Below are 23,817 nucleotides of genomic sequence, written 5' to 3' on the forward strand. Positions count from 1 at the left end.
GCCTTTATTATCGGTGGGTTTTATCGGTTAATTTTTTATTATCGGCAAAATTAAAATATGTAAAATATATGCGATATTGGCCGATAATTTATCGGTGCCGATAACTATCATGCATCCCTAATTTTCACCACTTATTACCTCCACCAGGGAGGTTATGTGATCAGCAGGGTTTGTTAGTTAGTTTGTTTGTTAGCAACATAACTCAAAAGGTTATAGACAGATTTTGATGAAATGTCAGAAATGGCATAAGGAAGAACTGAGTAGATTTTGGGAGTGATTCAGATCACCATCTGGATCCAGGAATTTTTTAAAGGAATCCTTACTATTAGGAGATAGGGCTAATGGCGGAGGTCTGCACCAGAGCATGTGAGCGGAGTAGAGTGATGAGATTTCCCGCTCCTCGCTCACAGAGCTGCTCCTTGCGCCTGCTCGTCTGCTAAGAGGGGATTCACGCCGTTCCGTTAATTATCACTCCACCTTCCACTCAAATTTCTACCCGCTCGACTCATTTAACCCATTTTTGCTACCTTTTTGCCACTTTCTGCCTAATTTTGCTGTTGTTTGGCCATTTTTTGCCATTTTCCCATCACTTCTTACCCCTTTTTACCACCTTTCAGTAACTTTAGCCATTTTTTCCACTTTCTGCCACTCGTGATCTATTTTGCCACTTTTTGACTTTTTTCAACCCATTTATGCCACCTTTTTGCCAATTTTTGCCCACTTTAGCTTTTGTCTCACCACTTTCATGCCCAATTTGGCTCTTTTTAATCACTTCTAATCCGTTTTTTCCAACTTTTTACAACATTTAACCCTTTTAGACCACTTGTAACCCATTTCTGCCACTTTTTAGACACTTTCAACAAGTTTTTGCCAATTTCAAGCTATTGTTTTGCTACTTTTTTCCAATTTTTGCCCATTTCTGACTTTGTTTTGCCACTTTTTTCCTAATTTGCTATGTTTTTTTTTATTTATTTATTTTTTAAATCACTTTTTACCCATTTCTGCCACCTTTTGCCTACTTTTGCCATCTCCACGATCCCCCTGTTGTCTGGGCTCCAGGAAGTTCTCCCCGTTATCTCCCCTTACAGGCCACCTTGACTGTAACATTATTTAAAAAGTCTATTTTGTATTGATTTAAATATGGTGTGCCTTGAGATTTTGGCTTAACCTTAGGTGTGTCTTGGGTGAAAACAGTTTGAAAACCACTGCTCTAGAACCTTCTCCCTGTTGACCTTCTAACAGCTCAGTTTGTGTGTGGCAGTGATAGCTGCTTGTGGTGATGATGTTGTCTGTCTTAGCTCTTTGTCCTGGTCCTATAAAGTCGTCCTGGTCTATCAGCCACAGCCAGGTTTTTACAGATCAAATAGGTATCAAAGTGTGGCTTCTACACTGGATTTTATCACTCATTTTTTCAGGAGTTTTAGTCAAAGTCAGACCATAAATCCACTTTTTCTACCTGCATGTAAACTAATGACACCAGTCTTACCTGTTACACTTCTGGACTGACTGGATATCTGTAGTTGTGGTCTTTTTCCACACTGAGGACAGGAGGATTCTCCTGATGAAGCAGACTGGTCCCAGTAAGAGCTGATACACTGTCTGCAGAACCAGTGTCCACAGCCGGTAGAAACTGGATCTCTCAGGATGTCCTGACACAGAGCACAGCTGGACAGCTGTTCCTCCATTGAAACAGGCCTCTTTCTTATTCTAGGGATTTAAAGGATAAACAGATTAGAACATACAGTAGAATGTTAAAAAGCTATGTAGAGCTAAATGTCTGATACTGAGTTCTTGTTCAAACAACAATCTGCTCCAAAATCTGACAGCACCTTCATCCTGAACACACAGAGACTGGAAAATCAAACTGGTATTTTTATTCACCTTGATGGAGGCAGATTTGGTTTTTATGTTCAGGTTTTAATTCTTGGTTCTCAAACAGATCAGACGCTCTGATGACAAATGCTTTGAGTTTTTCATGTACCAGGGACTGATTTATTTTTATTGTTTCCTGCTTTTTGTTTGTGATGAACTTTAAAATGTTAGATTCTCATGAATTCAGACAGGAGCTGATGAATCTTAAACCTTTATTGTTGTTGCCATTCTAATATTATTCATGAACAATATTGCTGGTCTGTGATGGTGAGTTTATAAAGTTACAGTCACTATTCACTGTTCAGTGGAGCTGAAGTTTGTGTCCCTCCTGTCTGTGTTGGCTCACATGTTGTTGGTCTTGTGTGGTAGAGAGGAATGGGGAGCTGTCATTGGTCTGCTCTCAGGGTTGTTTTCAGGACCTTCAGGATCTAAGTGGGCGTGCAGTCTGTGTGATGTAACTGTGTTAAAGTCAGATGAACATTTCTTGTGACATCCACTGTTTCTCTGTTCATAATTTTCTCTCTTCATGTGATTTTTCTCTTTCCATTGATAAGGCTGGACTTGTGTGAGTAAAGAAAAACTCTGTAGCTTTATATTTTCTGTGTCAGAACTATTTTGCTGTATTATAGGTGAACACAGAAGGCTGGACTGCTTTGGTGTGTGTGTTTGTGTGGGAGCGGTAGCGGTGGCAGCAGACGGCCCATGTGTAAGAGCCACGGTTCACTACTGATTTTCAGAAATACGGGCAGCTGCACACTGGTCAGCTCTGAACTTATGATTTCACTGCACAATAGCTAGACACTGCTGAGCTCTCTGCAGCCTGATCCACATTCCAAGGAACCAATGAGAGAGAAGCTGCTACCTTTGGGGATTACAATCACTCCAGCATGGGAAAGAAAAGGAATCTAGAGGCCAGATTTCTGCTGTGCACTGCTGCTGTGATCTGTCCTCTTCAGGTGTGCTGGCTGACGGGGTCGGTGTCGTCCAGGAAGGAACAGAGAGCTTTACAGTAACAGACACAGCCAGGAAGAGGAAAAGGACGTCTGGGATTTGGACTTTGATTGTCTCCTGATTTTATTACTGGACTCTTAATGACAAGTTTTATCTGCTTTAAGACAGTGATAGGATGGTTTGAACTAACAATATTCAGAGGATTATTTTAGAAACATGTCTAGATTTAACTGTCTCTGCTCCTGTTTTTAATTTTTTACAATAAATTTATCTCCTGGTTGCTCCAAAGATTTTTGTCTTCTCTTTGAACAGTTTGATTTAAAACAACTTTTAAATGATCTCTGCTCACATTCAGTTCAGTCTCCACATTAAACTTAAACTTAGAAAAATGTTGAAGAGCCTCATATTAGTCTTAGTCTGGAGCCTCTGAATCATTAAATACACCAAATTTCTGCTTTTATTACCAGGATATCAGAGATAAAAATGTGGGACTGAGACAACTCTAGTTCTGAAGACACAAAGAGCTGAATCCTGACAGTTCAGAGGTTAAAGAGAAGTTCTCTTACTGTGGATCTGAGGGTCCTGGTCCTGGTCCATTACTGAAGAATGGAGGTTCTTCTTTAGACCAGTCACTCTTCACAGAGACACCACTGGAAAAAGGGGGCACTGGTCTTGGTCCTGGTCCATTACTAAAGAATGGAGGTTCTTCTTTAGACCAGTCACTCTTCACAGAGACACCACTGGAAAAAGGGGGCACTGGTCTTGGTCCTGGTCCATTACTAAAGAATGGAGGTTCTTCTTTAGACCAGTCACTCTTCACAGAGACACCACTGGAAGGAGGAGAATTTCCTCTGTCCTCTTCGTCTCCTCGGTCCCCCATCATCTTCAGTCCAGATTGTGCAGAGGACGATGAAGAACATGAAGGTAGAACAACCTGAGAACAAGGAAGACAAACAGGAGAGAAACAAACAGGAAGAACGTGTTCATAAATTCAAGCCTCATGACCTAAAGAGAGAATTTATCTGACTTCACCTTCACTCCTGTCTGCCTGATCCCACACCTCACTGCAGTCTGTTTTGACCCTAATCTGATCTGGATCACTGCTGGGTATCTGACCCTGGTCTGGTTATAGAACTGATCTCAGACCAGGATTAGGGGGTAACCGGTTTCTAACACCATTAAACCTTCCTTAAACACTCTCATGGTGTATGGTATTATCACTATGTCATTAAAATCACATTAAACCTGAAACAGCAGCTCTGGACCCACAAGGAAAATGTAAACCTCTACTCTCATTTCACTGGATCCTTTCAGACCAGTGGATCTAAACTGGTCTAGATTCAGGACCCACCATCACTCTCGTAATGACAAATCAACCAAACTGAATTCATTTTTAATCAGAACCAAATTTTCATTGAAAATGAGACAGTGTGGACTTAAGATCAAACGAAGCTGTGATGGAGACAAATCCTTCAAAATAAAAGCACACCAAAAACCTTTTGCCATATTTTAGTTCCACAACCCGCTAAAAAAGACTTTGCAACCCTCTTTTGGGTCCCGACCCACCAGTTGAGAACCATGAGGACACTTCTGATTTACAGTCTCAGTGTTTTTCACACACCTCACAGGTTCATATTATTATCATTTTGTCATGAGGACTTAAAGGGTGGAGAGAATCCTGCTATAAAACCCTGTGAGCCCATTTAATCTGAGAGAACCCAGAAACACTGACTGTGAGATGAGAGAGCAGGAATCCTGTCTCAGGTTTGTTAAAGTGAACTTTGCTAACAGCTGCTATTTAAATCTGCTCACATTATGAGACTCAGAGAGAGAGGAATCACTCTTCCTTATCAGACACAGCTCTACACACACAGAAAGTTTCTGACATCTACTACAAAGATCTGATTTCTGGTTTTTGGCTCCACAACTGAATTTCCTTCACTTTTCTAGTCTCACAAAAGCTGAGAAAATAGTGTTAGAATTTAGCGCTGTTCTCTTATTGGCAGAAGGACAAAGAGAGCATTAGTTCGGCTTAAATGGTCATTGACCCAAAGTTTATCAAAGTTTACATATAAAGTTTACAAAATGTCACAAATATCACCCATCTGTGGGTCCCAGTGAGCTCTCAGAGCAGAAAGCTCCTGACCCTCGATGAGTGTGTCATTTTATCTTCAGGGGAGGATCCTTCTCCACTTCATGACAAAAAGGAGTCCAGTGAATCACGACACTTCCCAGTCCAGGGTGGCCTCCTCAGTGTGTAACAAAAGAGTGGTCTCACTACGTTAACCTTAGCTGTCATCATCACTGTATACAAAAAGAGCCACTCACTTGAACCTTAGCAGAGAAAAATGTTTGATATATATGGAAAATACAATGTTTTATCTTGTAATATTTCACAATAGGAAGTGCGACATTAACGGACCAGACGGAGCTCTGTTCCTCATCAGTTTTCTTTGTTTTACTGTTTAAAGTGGATGACTCAGCATTAAGCTGCTTTATTCACCAATGAACCCGAGATTTTAACACTAAAACAATCATAATGTTGAGTTATTAACACTCACCCTTTCTCTGAAGTGCGTCTGTCTCTCTGCTCAAAATGGAGTCTGAATTAAAGTTTCACTTTCACCAATAATTCATCCCTTTGGCATTTCCTGACAACAGAGCGGAGTTTAAACCTGTAGTTCATGACCATCTCCCTCTGCTGATTTCAAAATAAAGGCATTAATCAAAGACACTAGGGTTTAGATACAACAAGAAAACAACTTTGACTCACTGGCTCAGTTGGCAGGTTGAATAAAAAATCCCCTGGTTTGTGTGGATTTTTCACATCTGTTCAGAACATTTCATTGAGATTAGTTATGGGTGTAGCTACATGGGCTTAAGCCACGGATGTTTTCATAAAAGCCACGAAACTTATACATTTCAGAGCGTCTCGCTCCTCCGTTAAATTATTGATTGTGAATAAATTGGGGATGAAGTGAGTGCTCTTGTCAGCAATATGCAATCTTTGGTAGATGTCGAGGCCGGGGAGTTGAAGGGAGAAAAGTTCAGCAAAGAGGAGAGATGGTCAGAATCCAGGTAAAGTTTCTAAAGTGTGATTTAGCAGACAGCCAACATACAGCACGTTCATTCAGCCTGAGCCCACTGCTCTGTTACTGTGTGGTTTTAAGTCAGAGACTCTCTGCTCTGAATAAAAGCTAAAAACTCAGACACGTCCATCTGATGAATCAGGATGACTGAGCTTTAGCTGAGAAAATAAATCTGCATCCTCCACGTTACAGACAACACTCTTTCTAGAAGTTTTCCTCTGAGTTCTGACCGTGTTTGATAAACTGTGATCTGATCCTGTCAGCTGTGAGTCTGCGCAGTGATGCTGCTGTCCGTCACAGACGGATTGAGCACATCAGAGATGTTCTATACAAACAGAGTCTCACTCGTTTTGGGGTTGGGCAGAAAAAGAAGACTCGTTTGTCATTTGAACAAACTGTCGTGCATTTACATGAACATTTGGTTCTGGCTGTGTTAAAACACTCTAGTCAGACATGAATCATGTAGAATAAAAGATGATCTAAAAGAGAGGAGATTAAACTTCCACTCATGATTTAGCCTGGCTCCACTCTTTACTGTGTTTCTGCTGAAGTGTGAGCTGACTGTAGACTGGAGAGGTTCAGATCAGGCAGGAAACACTACCTTATTCACTCTTTAAAATACTGGCAGTTCTGAACGCCCCCCTAGATTTGGTTTCTGATTTATCTGGGATATTATGTGGATTTTAGACTTTAGAAGATGGTTAGTTTTTATTTTAGGGTGATTTAGTCTGACCTTACTGACTCCAATAATGTGGAAACACTTAACCTGAGGATTTTCCCTAAACTCACAGTTAATTTAGCCCCTTCATTTTTAGAGAAAACGAGTGTGAAACACACCACAATATAGGAAATAAAGCTTTTAAAGCTGATAGATTTCTGGGACAGGACCTCCACACATGTCTGAAGTAAATCCTACATGCCTGGTACCTATGGGTGAGGTTTGATATTTAGAAGTTTTAAGATAATGGAAGGATAAAAATAAATAAAGGTGCTGAGTGAAGGACAGTTGCAGAAGAAGAAAGAGGCAGAAGATGAAAGTGTTAATCTGATAATAGAGCTGTGTTACAGAAAAGATAGCAGAGGAGCCAAGAGTTGATGAGACTGAGATATATTTGCTCTTTTAATGCTAATATCATGGTCATAAATATGAAACTTTGTGATTTTATATTTTCTTCTTTCAGTGGAGCAAACTTCCATCCAGGAGTGAAAGAGTGGAGCAGAGAGAGAAAGGGAGAGAGTTGAAGATTAGAGGAGGAAGAGAGAGCAGAGAGAGTCAGAAAGGAATTTGTCACATAGTACCTATAGATGACAGGTCAGCTTTTTAATTCTGTTCTGCTATTTGCTTTTGGAATTTAAAAAACAAACAAATGTAAGTAGGTTACAGGTGTAAACTCAGCACTTTAAAATCATAAACATTGTTTTAATAAGCACAGAAAGTTCTCCTGAATTAAATATGTGCATTCCATGAATACAAACGACTTAAAATCAATGAAAATAGTGTCTGTAAAGTAGGAAAAACTCTGAGGGAGAACGCCCCTGGACCCCCCTAGTCTTGGGCTAAGCCCCTAATGTTGGAAACACCAAGCTCCGCCCCTGGCTGGTGTAGACCTGATCAAGTGTTCTGCCCTTCCTAGTTTTAATGTCCACGTTTTTGCCCTTTGTGAGACACTGCATATCTCAGAACGCATCACTGTTGAAAAATGATTGGTCGGCCTTTAATACAAGTTAAGACATTATAAAAGTAAAGAGGCTTGCTGTTTTAGTGATACATTGTGACTAACTTCCTCTCTTTCATGCAATGCTCCAGTTGGGGTCTTCACTTGCTGCCACAACTAAGCAAAGGAGTCCACCTGGGCCAAGGAGACCTTCAAACCCTACCACTCTGCAGAAGAGGTGTCCCATGGAAAATAAAGATGAAGTTACCAGGCACATCCAAATCAGCTCTTTAAAGACAAGACGAAAATCAAACTGGTCTAAACTCACCTTTAGTTTTGGGGACCAAAGTCAGCCACTGACCCTCTTATGATTGGTCAGCTTTCAACTCGGCCACGCCCAAGTGACATTTGAACCTCGATTAGCAGCAGTCAGCCAAGAACACCAGTGAAAGGTCTACGTACAGGGTATACCCTCGTTGATCAGTGTGGTTGATTACTGATATTGATTGATTGATTGATCATTGGTAAGTAGGGTATGTTATATGTACTTTATTACTTTAATTTCATATGCAAACGTTATTTAAAAATCTCATAGTTATCACTTCAATCCAGCTCAGATGGAGAGGATTATTCATGCATTCATTTCCTCCTGTTTGGACTATCATGACTCACTTTTTACTTGTCTCAATTAAAACACCTTTAAAGCAGCCAGCTCAGTGCCAGTTCCCCTTGCAGTCCAAGCCTACAACAGCATAACACAGCTACAACAGCATCTAAAACAGTGTTACTCAACCCTGCTCAACCAGAGAGCCAAATTGTTGAAAACTACCTTTGCAAGAGCCACAGTCTAAGTAGTGAAAAGAGGCAAAAAAAAGCTTGAAGGAGCAATAAAAACAAGTTAAGGGACACAAGTTAGTCAAAAAGCAACAAAAATGGGTGGAAAGGGGTGAAAATGGGGAGGAAAACATGGAAAACAAATGGGATTTAGTGGCAAAAAGTAGCTTAAATGGGTGAAAAGTGATGAAAAGGGCAAAAATGGGATAAAAGTGGTAAAAAGAGGAGTCAAAAATGGGCAAAAAAGAGAAAACAAGCCGTACTCAATGGCAACAGGTATCTTAAATGAGCAAAAAGTGGGGAAAAATGGTGAAAAGGGGAAAAATGGGATAATAGTGGCAAAAAGAAGTGGCTCAAACGGGCAAAAACTAGAAAAAAAATGGTATTTAATGGCAAAAGGTAAGTTAAATGGATGAAAGGTGATGAAAAAGGGCAAAAATGGTATACAAGTGGTAAAAAGAAGAGTCAAGAATGGGCAAAAAGAGGAAACAAGCTGTACTTAATGGCAAAAGGTATCTTAAATGGGCAAAAAGTGTGAAAAAATGGTGAAAAAGTGCAAAAATGGGATAAAAGTGGCAAAAAGAAGTAGCTAAAATGGGCAAAAACTAGAAAAAAATGGTATTTAATGGCAAAAGGTAGCTTAACTGTGATGAAAAGGGCAAAAATGGGATAAACGTGGTAAAAAGAAGAGTCAAAAACAGGCAAAAAGAGGAAAGAAGCTGTACTTAATGGCAATGAGCATCTTAAATTAGCAAAAAGTGGAAAAATGGTGAAAAAGGGCAAAAATGGGATAAAAGTGGCAAAAAGAAGTAGCTAAAATGGGCAAAAACTAGAATAAAGTTGGTATTTAATGGCAAAAGGTAGCTTTAATGAATGGAAAGTGGCAAAAAAATGTGGAAATGGGTAAAAAAGTTTCCCTTTTGTAAGGTTTTCTGGGGGAATAATAATGAAAATGAAGACATAAAAGAGCCACAACTAATCACAAAAGAGCCACTCCTTGAGTATCACTGATCTAAAACCTAACTTTAAAATAGTCTTTAACAGATTTGACCCCGTTTTTATTTCATCTGGGCTATAGTAACTTTAACACTTGTTGGTTATTGCACACTGCACAAGAAGACTTGTAATCTCTGTTCAAAGTTCCTCTCACATTATTCCTGACTTTTCATCATTATGAAGGTGATAATAATACGTATGCATTCAGACATAATTCATGTCAATTTACAGTAAACATTTGCTGAGAATAAGCTGTTGCAATCCTCCACACCACTTCTTCTGTAGTTCCTGTTAAGTCCACAAGATGGTGCTGCAAGCAAACTTGGACCTGACCTGACTTCACATCTTTGGTTGGTTTGAAATCTTCACAGCAGTATCCCATGAAGTCACAGACAGCTGTTTGTCAGTGTGTGTTTGTGTAAGAGTGTACATACAAAGAAGTGAGCTGAACTGAATGCTATCTGCACCCAAAACATTAGAACCAGTCATCAGTGTGCACTGTTCCTACACTCAGGAATGAAAAATGTGGGGAAAGTAGATCAATCAAATCCTAAAAATACAAAAGAAATATAGCTTTGACTATTTATGTAACACTTAAAGTGTGTGATCATCATAGATAAAACATTATAACAAAGCTTTTAGTCTGAATTGTCTTAAGATTTTTATTATTATTTCAATGAAGTCATTAGGGCTGTCTTTGACTAAGCACTTACACAATGGAAATTGGTCAGATTTTTTTTCTAGTTACCTAACAGGGAAGTGCAGAGAGGAAAAATATCAAACTATACATTTAAATAACACAACAGGTTTGAAACAGTGACATTAAAATATACATACACAAGAAAATTATACTTCAAATCATTCTAATTTATTCTGAAATGTTTATTAATAACTTGTAGGCTGTCTCATATGTTTCAATCTTCGTGCTGCAAAAGTCTGCAGTGTGTTTTCTCCTGCCCTCTGATAAACAGTGATGTATATTGGAGGTATCTCCCTCTTTCTCCATGCGTAACGGCCCTTTTACGCACAGCCACGAGGTCAGTGCCGTTTAGTTTCACTGTTTCACTGTGCCAACCAAGTTTGCTATGAGGAGGGACCGACTTTTCATTCATTCTGTTGAATATTATTTATAACAATAATGGCACAGTTGAGGTTGGCTGTGAGAGGACTTAAGCCCCCCCGTAGCGCACCGATTGGCTCACCTGTTTGTGTCACAGACTGGTCAGAAGAGTGATTTCAGTGAGCTGATTGATCCGGAGCATTTATTAGCCATATGTCTGAGGTCAGAGGAGACCATGTTTACAAGTATTTCATTGGACTACAGTCCCGAGTTTGGAAACAGCTCCAGCTGTGAGAGTAGCGCTTTTAAGCTCACATGGACATGTCTGCCTGGCTGCTGCCTGTCTCCCCCTCTTACCAGGCTACGTAAGGAAACAAACTGAAGCACTGTCTACAGACAGATATGAAAAGATGGCAAACGGGGTGTTTGTGAAGAGGACATTTTTGCTCCTCTGTCTGCCTTAAAACACGGCTCCAGCGAGTGTTTTCATTGGCCAGATGCGTGTTCACCTGAGCGCCACTTTGAAAAAATTGACCACGGTTAGAAAGAATTGTGTTGCTGTTGCTACGTTGCCACTGGTTCGAAAAAAAAAGAAACATTTCGTGCGATTTATTCGCTTGAAAAAATCGCAAGGCAGGGGCAAAGGCCTTAACTTTTCATTTAATATATTTCTTTAAGGGTGTTTTCACACCTGAAAGTCCGGACCAAGGCCCAGGGGAGGTTTCAGACCTATCATTTTGGTTTGGACCAAACAGAAAAGTCTGAAAGTCCAAAAGTCCGGACCAAACAACATAGGTGTGAAAGCCCCCTTAGTTGATTTATTTTTCTGGAGAAACCAGAAATTGAGCCGTTATTTATGCAAAAACACTGGTAAAGTACAGCTGACAACTGCATATAGAGCAAAAATCCAGGTCATGACGTCAGAGGAACTGCCCAAAGAGCTCAGAGACAGGATTGTTGACAGGCACAGATCTGGAGAAGGCTACAAAACAGTCTGCTGCCCTGAAGGTTCCCAAGAGCTCAGTAAAGACCTGGCTGCAGAAACAAACTGGGGGGGGCACACCTTTTCAACCTAAATTTTATTTGCTTCAGGCTGGACAGTGGCATGTGGCCACTTCTACAGTCTGAGATATCATTTTTCTCTCACTAAAAGGGGCAGTTCATCCCAAAAGCTCTGCAGTTCATCCTAAAAGCTCTGCATGAGTGGTCTTTGGAGCTTTTCTGTCCCAAGGTCACTAGGCTGCAATGGCCTGTTGCTGTTCCTTGCAGCTGTAATGTTACCGTGAACCTTGGTGGTGTTATTGTTGTTTAGATTTTCACTCAGGTTTCTTCTATGCGGATGAGTTACGCTGCTTGGCGCTGGTCCTTGTACTCCCTAGCTGCCGTAGCTAACCCTCCTAGCATGAATGTTTACTCCAGTGTGGCTGTTGACTTTGGTGCTTATGTTTCCAATAGAGGTCAAGCTGTATGGCGCTGCTTCCTGCTCGCTCCCCTCGGCGTCATCTTTTGTCTTCGGTACTTTTGTAACCTTTTGGAAATAATTCCGGATATCCATGTTCAGTTCACTGCGCACTAGTGACGGTGAACGCCACGAACGTATGACACGATATGACTCAGTGACCCGCCCCCTCTATTAGTAATTGGCTAGCACGTTACCTTTGTTTGTTAGTTGAATTGGTTGAATTGTAGGATTGACAAATTGAGATAGGAATAATATAAGATGGCTACTCCGACAAAAAAAAAACAAACAAAACCCAAATATGGACAGGTTTAAGTCCCAGGGCGGGCACAGCTGACTCCGGGCGGGCACTGGGGGGCCGTGCCCGCCCATGCCACCGGGTCTGGCTCAGTAGCCTCCAGAATTCCCAAACGGACAAAGTTTGGCATGACCAGGACTCCTGCACTTCCACTGTGTTCACTAGAGCCATAGATACAAAGTTGCGCTATGGGCGGGGTTTACTTGTGCTGAAAGTCCTCTAATGGCTGCCTCCACTGCTCTAAATACTCAGATATAGCTTTAGCCTCTGTTTAACCAGAACTGGACCACATTTCTGTACGACAAAGAATAAAAACAACCCTATTAGCTTTTCATGTTGGGAAAGATGTTTTCACTTTTCTCCTGACCTGCTTTGGCATAACTATTTGATAGTTGAGGGGAAAAGGTAACTTCTTGTGTGAATGCTTGTGTGCAACAGCTGCTTGTATAGCAATTAGCTTTGAATTGGTCACAGCAGCACTTTTGTTAAAACTGGACATTTCTTTATTGAAACAAGAGAAGACAGCAACACTAAAAGCTTTCTGTAACAGAAAGGGTGTTTTTGCTCTTCTGCCAAACTGTTTCAGAATGAGTGTGTGATCATTAAAGGGGGAAAGGGTTACTTGTTGTGCTTGTATACAACGGCTGCTAGCCTAACGTTAGCTTGTCCTTAGCCAGACCAAGACATTTCTTCTTCACAGTTAGCGCTGAGAGCAACACTGCTTTTCTGCCGCCCCATTTTGGCATGATTATGTGACAGTTATGGGGAAAGGGTTAGTTGTTGTATACAGCTAATGAGTTTGGTCCCAGCTAATGACTGTAGCAGGCCTGTCATTAGCTGGGAGGACTGAGCCGCAGCGGTGCTATCATCTGAACCAGATAACGTGTCTTATCCAAAGAAGTGCAGAGAGCAACACTGAAAGTTTTCTGTGACAGAAAAAAATGTTCTCACTCAACTCCCGGTCTGTTGCGGCATGGCTCTCGATCATGGCGGTTGGTTTTTCCAGTATTGTTCACCGTTAACTGTTAGCTTGGATATCGCGGTAAGACTGCTGCAGTTTATGAACTGGTCCGAACTAGACCGCTGTTCTTGTTAAAACCAGAGCAGAGAGCCACACCAACAGCTTGTCTTGTGCAGAGGTGAGGTTTTTGCCCAGGTTGGGAACCAAGTCTGTAGTCAATGGACTGGCTGAAGCAAGAGTTCGGCTCACAACTGCTGCTTCCTGTTTATTTTGCTAACATGTCTGCAGTCCTCAAAGGTTCAGCTTCATTTTATTCTCCATCGATGGTTAAATCAAAATCCATCCAGACGGTTGGTTTGCTGCATATCTGTACATAGTTTAAATGTTACCAAAGATATTGTGCATGACTTTTTTAGTTGGGATCTCATGAATTTTTGCCACATTAATTAGCCATGTGCTAGCTTAAATGTCAGTCATTTGTTATTTAGTCTAATGCTAACATTTCTGCTCAAACTCCATTTGCAAATGTTAATGTAACTTTCACAAGCGTGTTGTGGACGTTTGTCTACTCTGATATTTTTGAACATTTTTCGCTGCAAATTTGCTATTATACTCACACAGCAGAAAACTAAAGTTAGCACAAAAAGTAAGACGATTTGTGTTTGGTAAGTTATTTCTTTGTTGTAACAATGCTTCTTGGCAATAAATCTTATACCGTTGGAAAGCCTGTTTATTTCCCTTTTAAATGGTACCACATTTGTAAGGAACATGCATTTTTGGGATGAGCAGCAGAGCGGAGTATGTGGGTTGCGCCCTTAAAAAATTTGCCAAATCTTCTCTGCCAATGCCAAACAGCTTATTTTGCTGTTGCTTATTGGATCTTGCTTCTGAGACCAAACTCCACCCTCGACAACACTCACCCCCACAGAGCGGTGTGCCCGGGAGCTTACTCCAATTCAACCAGCAACTACTTCAGGGAGAGCCCAAACTCCCCAGAATGACTCTGACTGTGTGGAAAATGACCCGGTCCGTAAGTCTGGCTCTGCAGATCAGCAGACCAAAAAGAGAAAAGCCTCTGAGAAAGCAGAGGAGCCATCTAAGAAGAGGTGTAAGATCTCTCATCCTTTAGAGGGTGTCACCGGAGAAAAACGGAAACGTCTAGACGTAGAGGAAGAGCCCAGAAAGAGATCGAGAGTCTCTGATCAAGAGGAGGCCATCAGAAACTCACTGGAGCCTAGAGAGGAGAGGGAAGCCGACAACCTAAAGTCTGAGGAAAAGTGCCAGCAGCTGGATCTGGTGGGAGAAGGAGGATTTGGTTCTGTGTACACTGGCTACAGAATCAAAGATCACATCCCTGTGGCCATCAAACGCATTCTCAAGATGTTTGTCAGGTACGACGATAATGGAACTCCTATGGAGGTGGCTGTTATGCAGAGACTGACCAGTGGACAAGAGGTTGAGAAATCCACAGCCGTTTCCTGGAGTACTATGAGGAAGATGAGGAAGTCATCCGGTTCCTGCAGTCAACCTTGAGAAATATATAAAGGACAGAGATGAGGCCTTGAAGGAAACAGAGAGCCGGCCGATATTGAAGCAGCTGGTTGAGGTTGCGTTGGAGGTTCAGTCAAAGGATGTGTTACATAGCGACATCAAACTAAACAACATCCAGATAGAAATCAACTCTGACGCCCCTCGGATCAGACTCAGACTTTGGGATAAGCTGCTATACATAAAAGTCGGCAGAATGCAACGACTCTGATGGCATTCCAGAGAATATCCCACTGAAGCTGGATGATTACGCCACCTACATGGCCGTTCCCATCACGGTGTGGCAGATCGGGGGTGTCCTCTATAAGCTCATGAACTGGGACATGGAACTATTTAAAAGGACAGAATATGTCAATGGTGAAGTATCTGTCAGTGCGGCTTTGTCCCCAGACTGCCAAGACATGCTGCACCAGTGTTTAGCAGAAGACCCAAACCTGTGCCTGTCTCTGGAGAAGCTGCGCCTCCATCCCTCCATCACGTAGAGCCAGTCCTGAACCCGAAAGATTTCTTCATGTCATACATCACCATGAAAAAGTATTTGCCTTTTTTCTCACTCACTGTAAATATGTGTTGATTTGTTGACTTTGTGGCCACATGTCTGAGGCCACAGTCTCTACAGATTTTTAAAATAAAAGTACACAAAATGTACCCAAAATTGTTGCGCCTATCGCTTCAGTTTGCTCTTGTTCCTGTACCAAATTACACCACTTCCCCTATAAAACACAGACACTCACTCCGCCACAATGATTTGGAGGAGAGCGCCTTCGATTTCAAACAGAGGCAGACTTTACCATTAGGCAAAGGAAGGCGATTGACTGGATCCCAGACTGCTAGGGGCCCCATGAAGACATAATTGTGTTAACCCTCTCTACTGCACCGCCCATATTCTGGCTGTTTGGAATTTAAGCGACAAACACTCTCATGAAAGGCACAAAATACTGAGTCAACTTTGTCCTGTTATAAACTGTTAGTAAGAAGAGAATCTCAAGACTCTTATAAAGCCCAGCAGTAATGGCTCATAAGCTGGGTTTCCATTACAGGTTTTCGCAAAATAAAAGCAATATTCCCTAAATTTCGATGAAGTACAATTGCGCTTTGAATGCATTTCCATTGAAGGGAGCTTTGGGCATAGGCCTTGCAAATCTCATAAAATCTCATCTCGCGTGAATCCGCTGCAGGGAAGCTTGACGCTCAAAACCTGTTGCATGTTGGTACAGTTTAGGTTACATCTACGGCGGTTGCCTTGATAATTTTGAACAAAAGACGAAGGCAACGGATGACAGTTCAGAGGTAGAGTCCGTATGTATGGCAAAAGCCACGCACAAGGTTAGAAGTATGATGTTAAGAAAAGTCTTGTCTCTTCTTCTGTCTATATGTACCGCGCCATGTTGTCTTGGAGCTACTGGTCACGTGACACCATACGTCATGTCCCGGGACTTGTAAATGCGGACAAAGTGTTTCAATTGCACTTTTGCGACATATTTCTATATCGAAACACCTGAAAAACCTCCTCATGAAAGCGTAAAAACTTTTTAGCTATATTTTAGGGTTTTTTCGAAATTCAGGTGTTTCCATTACCAGTTTTTTTATTGCGCTATTTTGATTTTGCGCATTTCCAAGTGTAATGGAAACCCAGCTGCACAGAAACAGCTCTTGTCCATATTTGGTCCCAAAAGCAGCTAACTCAAAAGTTTAGCAATAAAAACACCATAAAAAACACTGATTATCCCTGATAAAACATATTTTGTGCTTGGTTTTGTTTGTCTTATATCTGACGGGGGCAGCGTATTCAAGCCAGTTCACCCTCTACGTGTCTGGTAGACCCAAAGAAGCAAAACAAGTGCACCTGTGTGACCCTGAGTATTGTCTGAGTGTCAGTTAATCAACCAAGAGCTTCTTTGGCTCTGGGCAGGTTTACTCTGCATTATCTTGGCCCACGTTTACCTAGGAGGAATCCAAGTCAGCTGTTAGTAATAAAATGAAAATAAATTCAAACATCTGTGTGAATTATGAGATCTTTATGACTTTTTTTTATTAGAAATCCAATGAACTTAGTGTAACTGTGTCATTTTGCCAAATATTTTACCATAAAAAAAAAAAAAAAAAATCAAATATATTATTAAATATAAATGTCCACTTTGTCAGAGTTTGGATTGAAACATGTAGTCTGGCTCAGAAAAAAAGCACTGCTGAGGTTCAGTCCCAGCTAATGACAGGCCTGCTAGAGTAATCAGCTGGGACACAACAACTCAGTAGCTGTATACAACAAACCCTTTCCGCTCAACCCTTTTTTTTTTTTCAAGAAAATATTCAATTTTGATATCAGGTTTTCAAAAGGCTGTAGCTTGAAAGTGGTTAGAGATAAAGGCACACTGTAAATGAGAAAAATCTTCAGTATGACCCAAACTTTATGATGGGAGTAAATTCACTCATCTAATTTGCATATTCTGACATCACCAGGTAGCCTCCACCACCATTGGCTGTGCGCTTTTTCTCCCATGGCTTCTACCACGCATCTACCTCCGCGGTGTTTGTCATTCTGATCTCCGTCACTATTCACTGTGTTTTCAAAAGGCAAATAAATGAGACAGAAAGTCAAAATCACAAGTTTAAAAGGAAAAATGAATTAGAAATTTTGAATTGTGACTCTTGAAGGTCAAACATTAAAAAAAGTCAAAATCATAAGTTTAAGTCAGAATTGTGAGATGCAAAATTGAAAATATAAAATAACAAATTTCTTTTCCCACCTTCCTGACTTTTTATCTAACTTCTTTTACTCGTAACTTTTTCAAATTTTTATAATTGAACAAGGACATTTTAAATCATCGAGGATAAGTTTACATGTTTACTGGAGGAAATCTGCAGACCTCACACTGGTGGACCAGTTGTAATAGAAAGATCGTATGATGTTGCAGGCTGGATACAACTGTACCACGGGCCGGATTTGGCCCCCTGGGCCTTGAGTTTGACACCTGTGATGGAAGGGGTCTCTTTAAAAATGGAAAAAGTACTGTGTGTACCATGAAAATGAGTGTATTTGAAAAAAAAAAATTAAAAAACTATGTTAACATACAGTGCTTAACAAATGTATTAGACCACCTGTCATATTTGTCTCAGAGACCATCCAGCATCATGAAGTGCTTTAATGTGGACTCTCTCATTTTCAGTTCAGTTCAGCTCTCCCCGTTTCACCATTTTGAACAGGAATGAGGAATTTCAAACTGAATTCACCCAAATTTGAGCCGGCTCACTGGGCTTCTCTTAGAAGTCAGAAATGAATCAAGCATAACACTCAACCACTAAAACTCATTTTTCTGTTCAGGAATGCAAGTAAATAACTATAATTTGACATATTAACCAAGAAATATTAATGTGCTTTACTATTTTTTCAGTTTTTTTGTAACTCAGTAAATTTGAAAATTTAACAATAATAATTATATTTTAGCATTAAAAATATCTGGGTTAAAGAGCTTCTACATGTTGGTGTATTAACCATTGCAGAAACATAAAAAATGATTTTGGTAATTACCAATGCTGTTAATTTAGGGCAGCTGTGGTGTAAACCTTACTTTGGGTGGTGGTCTAATAAATTTGTTAAGCACTGTACATTATTGTATGTCAATATTATACTGAAGACCTCAGTCTGTAAAATAAGCCTTTTGAGAAATACATTTTTTTTTAAATTCAAGTAACATACAAAGTTAAATCCAGGGGACATAAAGGTCACGAATAGCAAGGAAGACCCAATAATAATAATAATAATAATAATAATTATTATTATTATTATTAGTAGTAGTAGTAGTAGTAAAAACAGTTACAACAATAATAATTATAACAATAATGATGATTATAATAATATATAACAACAACAATAATTAGTAATAATAATAACAATTTTTTAATAATAATATTAAGAAGAAGCAGAAGAAACGCATTAAGAATCACTTACAGTTATTCCTGTTCAGACAGACAGTTCAGACCTGTAAATGATTGTATTAAAAAAAAAAGTAATGGTAGCATCTTTCACTTTTGGCTTTAAATCTAAACGTACCCACGAGCGCCGTAACTCCACCCGCCTGGGCCGTCACGGTAACTCTACACGAGCTCACCCCAGACGATCAGGAAGTGTCACGCACCAGATCAGACGCAAAAACAGACACAACAGAGAGGTGTTTGAGGAGAGTTCAAGGAAGCAGCGTTCACTCTCGAGGAGAAGATATTCCGTATTTCTACACGCAGTTGTTCTCACTGTTTACTTCACCGTGTCATCGCCGTCCTCTTTAACCATGGAGAGGCTCTCGGTGACCGCTTGGAGTTGTTTTTGTGCCGCTGTTCTGTGTGTTAGCTTTGTTAGCCAGGGGGCATGCCAAACTACTCCAACACCATCACCACCACCGACCCGTAAGTTTCATTTCACTAAAAAACAACGTAAATACTGTTGACAGTGGTGTTTTTGTCTGGTTATGATATGCTACGTTCACGATAAAGTTAACACCTGTAATGAACTCATAGTGATTGGTTTAATTTAAAGTACGCCACCGTGCCATGTATTGTGTTACTGTGAAGGAGTCACGTTACTGTTTTCTCTCCCAGCCTGCTCTGCCTACACCAGCTGTGATACTTGTGTCCCACATGCCAAGGTAAGATTACACGGAGCGATTATGGCTGCAGTTTTGATAGATAATTTCAGACCTTTGCTCTAAAATTTCTGACTGACTGCTGTCATAAAGCGGAGCCATTTATAGTCTCATGCTTGGTCTGTAATCTCAGCGGCCTACTTTACCTCCAACAACATGAGCAAAGACCTGCTTCAGTTTACAGAGCCATAAATCAGTGAAGCAGCGACCCCAGGGGCTTTCTCTACAACATGTCAACTTTCAGAGCTCTACCACAGCAAATCTTTAGTCAAAATGTACCAGTACGGACCAATAAACCTGTTTATCATTAGCCTCATAGCAAAATGGTCTAAGTCAGATTTTACAGTTTTCAGAAAAAAAACATATTTTGGCAAACACAAAAGATTTTTTATAATTTATGCTGAAGCAGTAAGTTCTTCCAGATGTGTGAACAAGTTTCTTAAAAAAACAAACACAAAACAAATACTACATAACAAATAAAAATGACTTAATAGATGATAATTGGTAGATGAATGAGAGTATAGGGATTATGGACTGTAACAAGCAATCTGATTGGCTGAGGATGAGGCTAACAATATATTATTCTTGTTGATAACATCAGTGTGATTGTACTGGAAGATTGTCTCAGTCCCTTTACATACTGCCTGACAGTTGTATCAAAAGTATCAGAACTGGTTGTAGAAGTGAATGTGAATACAGCCTGTTCCAGGGCTAGAGTCCCAAACATTTCTCAAAAGCATCAAATCTCCATGAAAATAAGAAAAGTAGTAAATTAGAGAATGACAACTGAACAACACCCGCGGATGCTTTACATCAGGGGTGTCAAACTCAAGGCCCAGGGGCCAAATCTGGCCCGTCTGACAATTATATCCGGCCCACAAGATCATATCATATCTGTATTATAACTGTCCCACCAGTATGAGGTCTGCGGGTGTCCTGCAGTATAAGTTGTTAAGCCATAAAAATCCAAAAAATAAAGTGTAAAAAACCATTTCATAAAAAGTTGAGGATGTAGAGAAAGAAATTAATTTGTTTTTTATTTCATATTTTAAATTTTGCATCTCAAGCTTAGGCCTCAGACTTATAATTTTGATTTTTCATTTCATACTTTGACCTTTTCAACTCATTATTTGGACTTTATGTCTCACATTTCTATCTTTAAGATTGCCAATTTTAAATTTTAAGCAATATTTTGAACTTTTCAACTCCTTACTTTGTCTTTTTTGTCCCATATTTTTACTTTTAAACTCATGATTAAATTTTTTCTCATATTTTGATGTTTGAATTTAAGAGTTTTAGAATTTTTCCTTTTATTTCATATTTTGACCTTTTAAACTCCCAATTTTAAGCTAAGTCATATTTTTAACTTTTAAGTTCTTATTTTGAATTCTAGCTCATATTTTGACACTTTCAAATCCTAATTTTGACTTTTTAATCCCATACTTTGACCTATCAGACTCACTGTTTAAATTCTAAGTCATATATCGACTTTAAACTCATGATTTCAATTTTTTTATAATATTTTGACATTTTAAATGAATAATTTTTAGTTTTGATATCATACTTTGATCTTTTAAACCCCAAATTTTAAATTTGAGTAATATTTTAAACTTTTTAAGTCATCCCTTCTTTTTTAATCTATCTTATATTTTGACATTTTCAACTCCTTATTTTGGCTTTTTAATCCCATATTTTGACCTATCAGACTCAAAATTTAAAATTGTAAGTCTTATTTTGACCTTTAAACTCATGATTTCAAATTTGATTTTCTATTTTGACCTTTCAAACTTATGATTTCAATTTTTCCTCATATATTTAATCTTTAAAAACATTATTTTTCTATTTTTAATATCTTGTTCTGACCTTTAGAACTAATATGTTGGATTTTTTTTATCACAGATTTTGTGCTTTTAAACATCATTTTTACTGTTTTGAATTCCCAAATGATTTATCAGCAGTGCTGTTTTTTCCCTATTTTATTACTGGTAAAAAGGAGGTTGACAGTTATGGTTAAATGTTGACCCTGTTAGGCTCTCAGGTTAGACCTGAATCCAGAATCCGGCCCCTGCTGTGACTGAGTTTGTCACCCCTGCTTTACATAATGGAGTTGTTTTTCTTTTTGGCCAAATTGACATAACACACATTTCTCCTGTGCACTTCAGGTTGTGATTCATTATGTATGGTCTTAAATATGAATACTGTTTGCAGCTACATTATTTTTGCATCCTTAAAAGAATTAGTACTGCTCTAGCAGCAAAATATTTAGGTTAGATTTACAATAAAGTAAAGTGTACAGTGTAACTCTATTTTTGGTGAGTTTGATCAAACTAAAACAATGACATCTAAAATGTTAAACTTGTTTTTTTCCGCACAGTGCCTGTGGTGCTTCACCACCAACAACTGCACCGAGTACCCGGTGAGCTGGTTGCTCCCTCCAGCGTCTCTTTGCCAGCTGTCCCAGGCCCGATGGGGAGTCTGCTGGAGTGAGTTTTCTAGGTTTATTGTGGCCATTATGAAAGATCCTGTCACTTTATGAGCTTTCTCTTTCATTTCGACCTAAATCAATGTTTTACATTTTCCCACTGATTGTACTGAGGTCAGTGTTTTTGTGAAACTATCAAATGTATTTTTATTGGATTTCACTCAAAGAAGGAAACAGTCTCACACAGAGGTACTCAACCTTATTCTACCAAAGAGCCACATTGTCTTAAAAATACTTTAGTGAGAGCCACAATCCAAACCAGGGATGTAAGGTAGATCATAGATCAGTTCATCCATAGTTAAAATGACATAAAACAGTGGATTGGTGGATAATTGAGAGGTTAAACAGGATGCAATAGGCTATCTGTATAGTGTCAGAAGAACAAATATGTCACTGATAATGAGCATATATTTATTTTATTTATCACTGATGTCAGGCCAAAACTTCGTACCTCAATTTATCAGGATCAGGATTTAAATTTGTTTATAAATCAGTGCTATTGGTCACCCTTTACATCTGTCAGTGGGTTTTTAAACAATTTAAAAGCAAAAAAAAAAAAGTCAAAAGGTGCGTTTCAAAGAGCTGATGGATTATGGTTGGCTATTTGGGTATTTTTATCTCACATTGAAGCATTTACTATAGTTCTGTGGGTTTATTAACATAAAAGAGATTCATTTTTACTCTGTAGCTAAAGGGGGAGGGGTCTCAAATTGGTCTTTGCCCTGGGCATCTAAATGGCTAAAACGGGCCCTGCCTCATTTAGTAGCTTTGGTTTTATATTTCTGCTGTTTTAACAACATTAGTACATTAAAGACCAAATAAAACACCCACGTTTGGACTAGTTGCTATTACGTTATCTCAACATGTGATCTGTGTGTGTTTGGCTCGTTGAGGATGACGTGTATAGGCATAATCATCATAAAACATGAGTGTGAGAGAGCATCGACAGGAAGTGACTGGAGAAAATAGTGAAGGCAAGGGCATAGAAAGCTTCGGTTTAAACACAAACACACCTGACCTTACTGAAGAGATACTACAACTGCAGACCTACTCTACTCTCTTTTCTTATACTCACTCCTCCGTCGAGTGCACCTGATGGCAATAATACACAGATTTGGTAGTTAAAGCGTGTCTTCTTTGTGTGGGTAATAGATTTATTACTAATAATAGATTTATTGCTATTATTGCTATGAATCTTCACTAATGACAATGTTTACCGTCATAAAGGTTTTAAGGAGTTTGTTTTTTTCCCCAAGTAAGAATATAAAGAGCCGCAACTGGTCACTAAAGAGTGGGTTGAGTATCACAACACAATAACAAGTGGTAAAATGTTTCAGTGAGAGCAATTTCATAGTGTCAGAGAAATTCAGACATTTTTAGGCATGAGCTGATTGGTTTAGTACTTTAAGTTAAAACTAGGGCTGTCAAATGGTTCAAATATTAAATCCCACGCAGTCTCAGAGTTTCCTTAGTTAACTCCATTTTGTAATTCCACCTTTTTCCTTTTTAAACAGCTTTTTTTTTTTCGTTCTGGATTTTTCATACTGTCTAAAACTAAGGGTAACTGACTTGCTGTTTGGATACAGACTGGCTTTCATTTTGAAAGAAATTAAGGAACTGCAAGTAGATCAAAGATTATAACATGCACACAAAAAGGGAACTTGTTATAAATAGAAAAGAAAATAAGGGGGCAGTGAAAAGGTTAATGTTTGATTTGACTTCTGTCTAGTCCACTGAGCTGTCTGTGAGTTTTTAAAATGAAATGAGCCATGAAGGATCAGTGGTTTTATGTTACCATGCTTTAAACTAGGGGTTTCAAACTCAAGGCCCGGGGACCAAATCCGGCCCCCAAGATTACACCGCTTTCCACATTATTAAGCAAATGACATTTTTCTCTTATTTTCCTAAATATTAATGCAAATGACAGTCTGAATATTTTTCAAGTCATCAGCCACTTGAGCATAATTCAAAATTT

The 23,817-nt window shown here is 39.4% G+C and overlaps 2 protein-coding genes across 6 annotated transcripts in view; one reads left to right on the forward strand and one right to left on the reverse strand.

The window, feature by feature from the left end:
- LOC121513689 (NLR family CARD domain-containing protein 3-like) overlaps positions 1–5,414 on the reverse strand; it is a 49,626-nt gene extending 44,212 nt beyond the window's left edge. For 2 of the 5 annotated variants that reach the window (XM_041793601.1, XM_041793605.1), the window contains exons 1-3: positions 4,970–5,116; positions 3,390–3,757; positions 1,487–1,707 (exon numbers count right to left, since the gene is read on the reverse strand). In XM_041793601.1, the coding sequence (XP_041649535.1) occupies positions 1,487–1,707; positions 3,390–3,757; positions 4,970–4,987 (607 nt within the window). In that variant the 5' untranslated portion in view covers positions 4,988–5,116. Of the gene's footprint in view, positions 1–1,486; positions 1,708–3,389; positions 3,758–4,969; positions 5,119–5,384 lie in introns of those variants that run through there. The other 3 variants (XM_041793603.1, XM_041793602.1, XM_041793604.1) reach the window with 3 other exon arrangements.
- A 13,432-nt stretch (positions 5,415–18,846) lies between these two features.
- Positions 18,847–23,817, forward strand: part of LOC121513836 (pituitary tumor-transforming gene 1 protein-interacting protein) — a 31,720-nt gene continuing 26,749 nt past the window's right edge. Inside the window, exons 1-3 of the mRNA XM_041793832.1 lie at positions 18,847–19,124; positions 19,317–19,363; positions 21,735–21,843. Coding sequence (XP_041649766.1) covers positions 19,010–19,124; positions 19,317–19,363; positions 21,735–21,843 — 271 coding nt within the window. The 5' untranslated portion in view covers positions 18,847–19,009. The remainder of the gene's footprint in view (positions 19,125–19,316; positions 19,364–21,734; positions 21,844–23,817) is intronic.

This window comes from Cheilinus undulatus, linkage group 8 (genome assembly GCF_018320785.1).
Source record: "Cheilinus undulatus linkage group 8, ASM1832078v1, whole genome shotgun sequence".
Lineage (NCBI taxonomy): Eukaryota > Metazoa > Chordata > Actinopteri > Labriformes > Labridae > Cheilinus > Cheilinus undulatus.